The following is a 10,606-nucleotide window of genomic DNA, read 5'->3' on the forward strand; positions in this document are numbered from 1 at the left end:
TGGCTAGCACAATGCAATGTTCTACCACTGCATTCAGAATTGCAAAATACTTCATATTCACTCTCAGGGTTACAATGGCTCCCATGGCCATTCACAATAGTGTATTCAGCCTGGTTCAGCCCCTTTCATTCCCACGGTCGTAGCGCAGCTGCTTGAGCCAATGTTCCCGGACTGCACGGCTTTTCCAGTTTTAATAAATGCCCAACCGTACCAATGCGCCAGACGCTACCGCACGACACAAATAATCTCTATCTAAAATAATAGTACAACAAAAAGGAGTACACGAGACACCGGTCTAAAGTCTGCACATAAGTACATACCAAAATCGAAGCACCTATCGGCTTGTGAAACATTGACTATCAATGAGAATAAGATTTACAGTTTCAATGAGTCCGTAAACAAAAGAAGTCGCTGAGTTTGATGCGCGCGGTCGTAGAGAAGACATTATGGTTCCGACCTGTGCAGGATTGTAACACAGCCGTGATAGCTGGTACAGCGTTGCAGAGGGGGTTCCGCGCTCACGTGCCCCGATTTTGGGTCGTACACGAAAGCTTTCTCGGTTCCTTCTCCGTTTTCATCCCTTCCGCCCAGGATGTAAATCTTCCCACCGCAAATGGTCACTCCGCAGCTCTCCTGCAAATCAGGATTTGTGTTTTAGTGACAGAGATTGAAAAACTGGTGACAACAAATCTGATTTCTGCCTGAAAATACCTCCCAGGACAAACGCTGCTTCCTGCTCTCCCACTGCAGTGCTCTGCATAGAATACAGCTAAACCCCCCATATCACCCCTCATCAAAAGTGTCCTCAAACAGACTTGTATGGCAAAGGAATATAGGGGAGGGTATGTCTGACCAGGTTTGTAACTAAGCGCTGATTAGTGAGTGCACTGGGTCTGCACAGTTCCCAGGCCTTCATAGCTGCTGTGCCCTTATGAGGGGTCCCTGCCATCCCTGCAGTGAGTTTGCGGCTCTGTACACCTGCTGTGCCCATTATAAGGGGTTGCCACCATCCTTGAGATGAGTTCCTGGGTCTGTACACCTGCTGTGCCCATTATGAGGATTTCCCACCATCCGTGTGCTGAGTTCCCGGCTCTGTACACCTGCTGTGCCCATTATGAGGAGTTCCCCCCCATCCCTGTGCTGAATTCACGGGTCTGTACACCTGCTGTGCCCATTATGAGGGGCTCCCACCATCCCTGTGCTGAATTCCCGGGTCTGTACATCTGCTGTGCCAATTATGAGGAGTTCCCCCCATCCCTGTGCTGAATTCCCGGGTCTGTAAACCTGCTATGCCCATTATGAGGGGCTCCCACCATCCCTGTGCTGAATTCCCGGGTCTGTACATCTGCTGTGCCAATTATGAGGAGTTCCCATCATCCCTGTGCTGAATTCCCGGGTCTGTACATCTGCTGTGTCTATTATGAGGGATTCCCACCATTCCTGCTGGGTATTTTGCTTCTTTTACATTATGCAACAGGAGGAGGTAGAACATACAAAGGTGGATGGGGACACCCAAAACTTCCAGGTGGACAGGAGCAGAACCAGGAATTATGGCAGGGAGATCTTATTGAAATCATGAACTCACTCAACCCACCAGGCTCCATCTATCACTAAATTATTACTTTGGGGTAAATCGGCCCTTTAACTCTCCAAACTAATTCTATTTTTATTAAGTGGCAGATAGTACACTCACCAGAGGGCCTGGCAGGGAAGCGGCTTCACTCCACTCATCTGTGTTTGGGTTGTATCTAAATATTGTGCTCAACAGACCCCCAACAACGTAGATCATTCCATCCAACTCAACAGCATTGATACACCTCTGGGAGAAGGGGGATGGAGACTTGTATGTCCACTTGTCTTCTTCTGGGTCGTAGCACTGGACCTGGAAAGAAATTAAAATTCAACTTAGTAATAAAAAAGTTTCACATATATATTACAAGGATCTAGCAACATTTATGTAAATTTCTGCACACTGCCATCCTGGGCAACAGGCTAAGGAAGAGCAGCTGCTAAAATGTGTACAGCATTCGATTTGAACACATTCTGGATGAAGATCTGTCCTGTTGGCCATTGTAACAGGGCAGAAAGTGACAAGACATCCAAAATTGAAGGTTGTCCCCAAAACATAAGGTGAGTGAAATTATCCAATGGGGACACCTGGTCTAGTGTTAAGTTTGTAAAAGTACATTTCCCCTCATTGACATGATACTATCGAAATCCAAATAAAACTGGTTTTATATGGACATTGTCAACGTATTGTTCATGCTGAGAGCAGTGAAGTTGGTGGCCCTCCGTACCTTGTCTGTGTTCCCATAATCCTCTACTGCTCCTCCGATGACATAGAGCTTGTTCATACAGGTCACCACTGCCGCAGAGCTCACAGCTTCCAACATGGGAGTTCCTGGGATCCAGGCGTTAGTGAACGTGTTGTAGCGCTCCACCGTAGACAACCTTTTCATGCCATCAAAGCCCCCAACAGCGTAGATCTAGGGAATTAAAGTGGGATATATTGATTTCTTTAATATCCAAAGTAAATATATACCAGATGGACAATCAACATATTAAAAAAGACAACTTCAATATAAAATCCATTGTTCGATATACATATTTGTCTCTCCCAATGAGTTTTTGTGCTGCTCTGTGCCATGTTTCAACACCATGTGTACTTAGAGTTGATCCAGAAACCTGGATGACATTCGATTCTGACTAGATTTCATGAATTTGGATGTCCTATACTAATTTCAGCTTTTTTGGGGGGTTCAGATTCCCAAAAGTCTTTTGGGAGAAGGGGAGCAAAGGCCGTTTCTGCCTTATGCCTGCCTGTCATATCCTCTGAGCACCCTTGGCTTGAGTGCTAGTGCCACCAGGTCCTGGCAACTCCTGAGTAGAAGTTTTAAAGCAAGTGGCTCAGTATGTTTTTTGACTCCCAGGAGCTTCGTAAACCATTTTGCACAATTTAGAGTCTGGTTGATTTGCATTGACTTCATGGAGACTTCTGATTCAGATATCCTGGGAATTTTTCAAAAATTGTGTACAAACCACAACTTATTGAAGTTCTCAGAAGTTCATACAGCTCTATGTGTATTGAAGAAATGATGACATTACCTAGACATGACTGTATGGTCACACACAGTGCTGCTCACACTTATTGCAGGAGAGAAGCAATAAAGGGAAATTAAGATGGTGTTTTTTTGTCCCATTGAGGTGGAACATCAACCAAAAATGTTGTTCTTGACTTGGACAGGATGGATGAGGCTTAGAACCTTAAGTTTTAGTTCTGCTTGTGTCTTGTTGAGGAAATATTTTTCATCGCTTATTGTAACAATTACAACCTTGTCACAAACACAAGAAGTAAGGGGAAATCTCTCCCAACTTACAGGCACTCCTGCCCCTCCATCCAGTCACAGGTGCAGGTCCCTCCGGGATCTGTCAGCCGCCTTCAGACTCACGTAGCACATATATGGCCACACTGTTCTCCTTTGGGCTAAAAACAACCCTATTATGCAAGGCTCAGTGTAAGCACTGACACTCCAACCCACTCCCCTCTGATGCATTTCGCCTCTTAACGGATCTGAATTGTACAATTAAGTTTCATTACAGGGTGAAATGTGTCCGCGTAAAGTTTGGGTTGGAGTGTCAGTGTTCATGCTGGGACTGAACAATAAAGTTGCTTTTAGCCAGAAGCACAGCAGAGTGCCTTCTATGTGCCATGTTATTAAAAAAAAGTGGGGAAGGATAGAGCCCCCATCTTCTCCATTTAAAGAAAATAAACACTCTCAGTATTGCTCATTCTCAGTAGTCACTGATCCGTGGTGAATGGAGAAGGTGAGTGTTGTGTAGGACGTCATAGCCAATGCCTTCTGCCCAACTCCTTTCATGGTAGAATTATTTTTAGCAAAATTCTTAAAAATGTCCTACCTCTCCGTTCAGAATGGCCATTTTGTGCCTCCATCGGCCCTTTGCTAATGATGCGATTCTGATCCAGGCATTGAGCTGAGTGTTAAACATCCAAACATCGCTGCTGTTAATGTGTCCACCTGAGGAAGGACAATGATGGAGGTCACATCATGATAATGAAGCCAGAATGAGCTTTTTCTTACTCTCTACCTGATGCAGATTTCTTATTTTCTCAGCTATTGTTTTTGGAAACACCTTAGGACCTTCTGATACATCCATTACAATTAAGCTAATTTCCTAATACAGCCTATCCTTTAAGAGCTGTCATCAAGGGCCCAGCCAGTTTAGGTCTCCATTTGTGTACTTGTTTCCCATATGCCATCTTGAATGTGTTTCCAAGCAGTTAAAGTGAAACTCCAACACTTTTTACATTTTAGATAGAGTAGGGAAGAACTAGAGACCTTGTTAGGGTTTTTTTGCACCCTCTAAATATTCTGGTGACCATTGTTATAAGGACAGAAGTTTAACAGGTGTCAATGGAACATTTGTGAGGGGAGATCTGCCAATGGCTTCACAGGCACAGTGTACAGAGCCAATCTAAAGGTCTCTGTAGTTAGTGATGGTTGTGATGGCCACTCACAATGATTGCATATGTAAACAGTACTACTGCCCATTTGCCCCTTACTCCCACAACATAAGAAGAAGGAACATCAATCATTAGTTCCAGATCAGCAGCAGATTCAAGGTAGGGGGGTTGTAATTTTGGGATAATTTATTAATTTTGCACTCCCCCCCCCTTCCTCCTTACATCTAATTTCCATCCATGGTACTCAAGTGGTTAAGAAGGGAATGTAAATTGGATGTACTCACTCTGGTGGCTTAAGAGCTCACCTCCATATTGAATACAGTAGAAAAAAATGGACGCATTAAAGTCAATATTGAACCCTACAGACTAAGACTGGGATGCCATTACAGTTCATGTGCGTGTAAAGGCAGGCGTCCCAATACTTTTGGCGATATAGTGTATTTTTTTAATTGTTGAAAATATATCTTCAACTGTACGGTTTCTAGAAAAGCAGAAAGGGCATTTACCTGAGATGTATATATTATTCTTTAATGTGCAGGCAGCAAATTCAGACTTGGTATATCCTGGCATGCTGGCAAGAGGCTTCCACTGCCCACTCTTTGGATAGTAACATTCAGTAAAGGGTAATTTTAAAAGTCCCTTCTTATCACAACCGCCGATAATGACGATGGCTTCCGACAAGTCTGCGAATCTGCAAGATAGCATAGGAAACAGTAAACTTCAATTGCTCTTTTATTGTTCCCAAATTGTTCAGTGACTGAACACTAAAGATGAGCAAAAATTTGCAAAATTGCCCACAATTTTCATGAAAATTTAAAAAAGGTTTGCAAAATGTCCACACTTTGGTGAAATTCATTTGAGTCAGTGAGGAATATAAAATTAAAGGAGAACTATGGGGTTAGGGCTTTTACCCATAGTTCTCCTAAGGGTAACAGGAGGACACAAACTAGTGTCCTCCTGTCACCCAAAGCTCAGTATAAGCCGCAGCTGAAATGGATCCCGACATTACTGTCTGGATCCACCCAGCTGTGTGAGTGATAGCTGGCTCTGCCTATCTAGAGGCAGAGCCAGCTGTGCCCGCCCCCTCCCCCGTCCGTTCCGGACAGGGGAGGATCCAGTCACTCCCCTGTCACGGCTCTCTGCAGTGACAGGAGCGAGAGGTGAGCGAACCTGGTATGTGTTCGCTCACTTCCCGATCTACTGAGCCGACCTGTGACAGTCTCATTGTCACAGGTCGGCTAGAATTATGAGGATGAGTGAAAATCACTCACCTCATAGTTCTCCTTTAAACAGTTTTTTTTAAGGGTACAGTGGGCTTTAAATGGCTTCTAAGGGTTACATAAGCTCCTTTATACTACTGTAGACCTGTTCTTGTGCCTTATTGTTCTCTGTTTTTGTTTTTTTCACACAAAGGAAAAGAAAAACTGAAAAAACAGAGCACAATTCACAATCAAATACACAAGAGGAGAAAAAACAGAATGAACACTACATGTAATAAAACTGCATAGCTTAAACACCCTCTAAAACAGGGGTAGCCAAACTCCGGCCCTCCAGCTGTGGTGGAACTACAAATCCCATGAGGCATTGCAAGATTCTCACAGCCACAGACATGACTCCCGGAGAGAGATGCATCATGGGATTTGTAGTTTCACCACAGCCAGAGGGTCGGAGTTTGGCTACCCCTGCACTATAGCATCTGCAGCACCATGTGCAGTGACGTGTCTATCCGGGTAGCTAGCTGCACTGTTGGTTGAAGTCAATGCCAGCCTCCAGCTTCGTAATACAGAGCTGGTGACCCAAGTCCAGTTACGATAGAATGTTTCAGGACAACCTGTGAGTGCAAATGAGTATAATTTCGGGGGAGCCCCAAAAACATTTTTATCACCTAAGTATACATACGTTTTGGTTAATGAAACTTGGATACAGGATGAAACGCAAATGACGAAACAAATTCTACTTTTTATTACCTCCTTGGCCTTGCTCTGAGAGAGTTTACTGGATTCCCAAGAATATGGAACATCCGAGCCTCATGCAACAAAGGGAAACACTCTGGACAGTTCTGCATAGTCTTATCTATTTCCACCTTCTCCAGAAAATAAGCAGGGTCCAGCAACGGCAGCCTCACATGTTCCAGAAGATCCTTCAAAGCTTTACTTCCAGTAGTCTTGTTTTCCTTGACCCACCGCATGACGGCTTCAAAGACAACTTCCTCTTTGCTCACCACCAGGTCATCATTGGACAAGTACTCGATCAGTTCCTCTTTGCTCAGTTGCGTGAACTCCTCATGGCAGGAGACCTGCTCAAAACCTTCCAGCACAAGCTTTTTGCTTTTCTCGGACAGAGAAGCGATTGAGAACAAATCTGCGAACTTCATGATGCCAACACAGTTGGAAGGGTCCAGTTGGCTGTCCAAAAATTTCACACACTCATCTCTTAAACTGTAAATGTGGAGGAGATCTGAAGCCTGCAAGAGCTCTTCCACATTGTCTTCTTGTATTGGTGGGTTCCCACCATACATGTAGTCCAACAGAAAGCCCATGATTCGGGCTGATAGCTTTTGAATGTTGATAACACTGAGATTGCTCTCCTTGAGGCTTCCTCCAAACATGGCTCTGAAATAAGAACTGTTGGCTGACAAAATGCCGCGATGGCAGGGGAAGGTCTGGTCTTCAATTTGGAGGACCACGTCAGTAAAAATCCCACTTTTCCTGTAAATGTTTAGACTCTGTAGGATCTCCCTGGCATGGCACGCCCCGCCGCAAGGCCATATCTGTTGTCTCACCATTCTTGGCTCCTGGAAGGAGTTTTCAAGACTGATAGATTCTGATGTTAGTTCTCCTTTAGAAGTCTTTTCCATCCTGCAAAAAACAAGACAATGATTAGAGGTGAGCCAGGAAATTAATAACAGAAGACTTGTTACGTTGGAAAAATGTAATTAGAGTTTTTATTAGAAAACATTAAATTGGCACCAATGGGACTTGCTACTTCAGAAATGCTTAAATTTGGGAGATTTGCCAATTTTTAAAGTAACTTTCACTAAACCACAAGTGACAGAACTTTTCACAAGTTTACTCAACTCCATTCCCCAACACAAGAGCGTCCCCCCTCCTCTCATGCTATTGGCTAGAATCTGCATAATGTTTGTGTGGCTTCTCGCGTTGCTTTATCTTACATAGTTACATAGTTACATAGTATTTGAGGTTGAATAAAGACATTAGTCCATCAAAATATTATATGGCTCACAGCAGCACAGTAATAAACAAGCCTGGTGGATATGTCATGTTAGAGACGCAGCATTCCTAACACAAGTCGTATGGAATTGACTGGTTTTCATGTTTCCTGTTTTGCTACATAAGCACGCCCTTAATAAAATAATTTGCACCATCATTTTTTTTTTGTGGCTCATCACTGTTAAAAAAAAACTTTATTAATTCATGTGCAGCACATCTGCAGAGGCGATCAGGACCTTGGCTTCTGTGAGGACGGAAACATTTCAAATTTTTTAAGCCAACTCACATCTGCTTCTCTGGGTCCACAAATCGTCTTTACCAAATGACAATATTTACTCTCAGATAAGAAGCCACTTAGACGTGCAGCTGATTTTAGGCTCTAGTAAATACCCAGAATCCCCTGCAAGGCCCAGGCGCTGACTAATTGTCTTTGCCGGGGGGGGCACGTGCCAAAAGCAATTAGGGTAGCACAGGCTGCAGCAGGGGGAATCCTCGATTTTAATTTTTAATTTGCCTCCTCTGTTTATGAGCAATATGGCCGGTAACACAGGAGATCTCCATAAAGGGACTTTCTGTGCAATGAATACATTTTAATTCAAAATACATCTTAATTAAACTCGAACTGGATAACAATTCATTTCTTGAAGCACCGCGTTATCATGAACAAATGGCATTTAAAAAAAATAAAATACTGTTTTCTCCTTTTTCTATCTTTTATTCCATCTCAGTTCTGCTAATCTCCTCCTCTGTCGGCTACTTCCTGTCTACATGCACTTACCCCAGGGTTGGTCACACATCATTTTTCTGAACTATATATATATATGTGTGTGTGTGTGTGTCTTAATAGGCAAAGAAGCTGCTATTTTGAATGTGCCTGAAACAGAAAAAAACCTCAAAAATAAAACAGCGTAAATTCATATAATAATAATAATATAAATACAAATAAAATAATAAAGACAATGATATAAAAATGCCTGAGCAATGTGTGTCAGCACAGCCCCCTGCGGTCCCCAACCAGGGACAGGATGACAGCGGGGGGAGCACAATTGAGACACAGAAATAGGCAGTTGTCACCTTTTTTCATCCTATTTTCCCTTTCAGTTTTGCTGATCGCCTCCAGGCTCTTTCAGCTACCTCCTGGATCGACCCCTGATAGTGACTACGGTGGACCATAATAATATGTGTCGGCACAGGCACGCGTTGCCTCCACCAGGGACGTGTGTGACCACGAGGAGCTCAGTTCGGAGATAACTGTCACCCTATAACAGGAAGAGCCTGAACAAGGAGGCTCATGGCAGGATTACTACCAGGGATTAGAATATTGAAAGCTGCAGATTTAAGTAGATTGAACATCTATTGAAATGACATTAACATGTTGCAGTTTCTAGGAGATTTTTGGTGATTTGGGTTTACATTCATTTACAGAATCACCAGGTATTTACGTTTTTGTTCTTGTCTAATGAATTCATGTCTCTGCCGGTCATAATTTATTTTTACTGCATCCGGATAAGAAGTTATGTTGTCAGACGTTGACAGACAGACAGGAATTGAAATTGCAGGTGTATTCCCCAGTTTCCTGCTTTGATGTTGCTTGGTGCACAGTTGCAGCGCAGCATTTTAAGGGTAATATCACCTCCTGAATGCCTACAAACCTTGGCTCAACCATGCCTGAGACAAGGTACACCATGGATCATTTTTTCAGGGGGAATGGTAAACCCTGACGCTCACATAAAAGAGGCCTTGCAGTAGAATGGTCCGTCCCTATTGCCCAGGCCCCTCCCCCTTTTACAAATAACCTGCTGTTAGCAGGTGTAAAACATACCTGTAAAAAGTTATATTATATATATATATATTATTTCATATCGCTGGAAGTGACAACACCTCCCTTCTCCAAACCTGAAAGGAAGCTCCTCCCGCTGTCACCCAATCAGCTGAGGCCACGTAATCCACTACCCAAAGCTGTATGTAAGCAAAGTGAAGGGATGCAGTGATGTAATTGACCTTATATGGCCACATGGCTATATTTGGTCAATGACACTGACCTAATATACCCATGTGGCCATATAAGGCCAATGAAATCATTACAAGCATCCCACCCCTTTGATTATGTGCAGCTGCAGGGAGGGGAATGCCCCAGCCCACAGCTGATTGGGTGGGTGGCCCCATGTCTGTTCCAGGTTTGGACAATCTCAGGTCCTGGTGGAACCTGAGCTCATCCTTACTCATCACTATGGCCAAACAAGGAATGGCGATTAGACCCCACTAACCATTAGATAACCAAATCAATGTTCTTAAAGGAACAATTTCAAACAAAATGAAACTGGTGTATGGCCAGCTTGAGCAGACCGTGCAATTTACTGCCAAGTCAGCTTTAATGCGCCTGTTATCAATATTCTGCTTTCCTCAGTGAATGTCTGCATGTCGCCATTCCTATGTTCTCACACACATGTCGCCGCCCCTGTCTGACTTCTCGCTCTCACACACACACGTGCTGTGTATTGCAGACAGATGTGGTAAGACGTGTTTGTGTGACCCGTGAGAAGCCGAGTCTTCTGAGGTTAGGCGTTGAGCCAGCTCGCCGTCTGCCTTGAAGAAAAAGGGAAATGGTTTTAGGTGAAGTAGCAGATCTGTTCCGTGGCCGGTCTGTCCTCCAGAGTTCACGCAGAGGTGACTTCTACAGATCTGCAAACATGTGGCATCGCACAATCGGCATCATTCCAAATGACCAGCCTGCCATACAATGCTCCAGATCAGGGCTCATGCACACACTGGTACAGAAAAAGTTGCAATTCCCATCTGCTGTGCATTGCAGAGGCTGAACGATGATTTCTGATTGGCCGCCCTGGGTTCCTGTTTTGTAGGGATGCGCTGATACCGATACTAGTATCAGTAC

General features: G+C 43.9%; 1 protein-coding gene across 1 annotated transcript; it reads right to left on the reverse strand.

Moving 5' to 3' along the window:
* Positions 1-256: 256 nt before the first annotated feature.
* LOC108799373 (kelch-like protein 35) lies at positions 257-7,338 on the reverse strand. Its single transcript, XM_018571235.1, has 6 exons — positions 6,451-7,338; positions 4,990-5,174; positions 3,919-4,037; positions 2,298-2,486; positions 1,694-1,882; positions 257-633 (listed from the first exon to the last, which is right to left on the reverse strand). Exons 1-6 carry the CDS (start codon positions 7,266-7,268, stop codon positions 445-447), a joined length of 1,689 nt encoding a protein of 562 aa, XP_018426737.1. The 5' UTR covers positions 7,269-7,338; the 3' UTR covers positions 257-444.
* Between the last annotated feature and the right edge of the window lie 3,268 nt (positions 7,339-10,606).

This window comes from Nanorana parkeri, unplaced genomic scaffold (genome assembly GCF_000935625.1).
Source record: "Nanorana parkeri isolate BGI_ZX_2015 unplaced genomic scaffold, ASM93562v1 scaffold1708, whole genome shotgun sequence".
NCBI lineage: Eukaryota > Metazoa > Chordata > Amphibia > Anura > Dicroglossidae > Nanorana > Nanorana parkeri.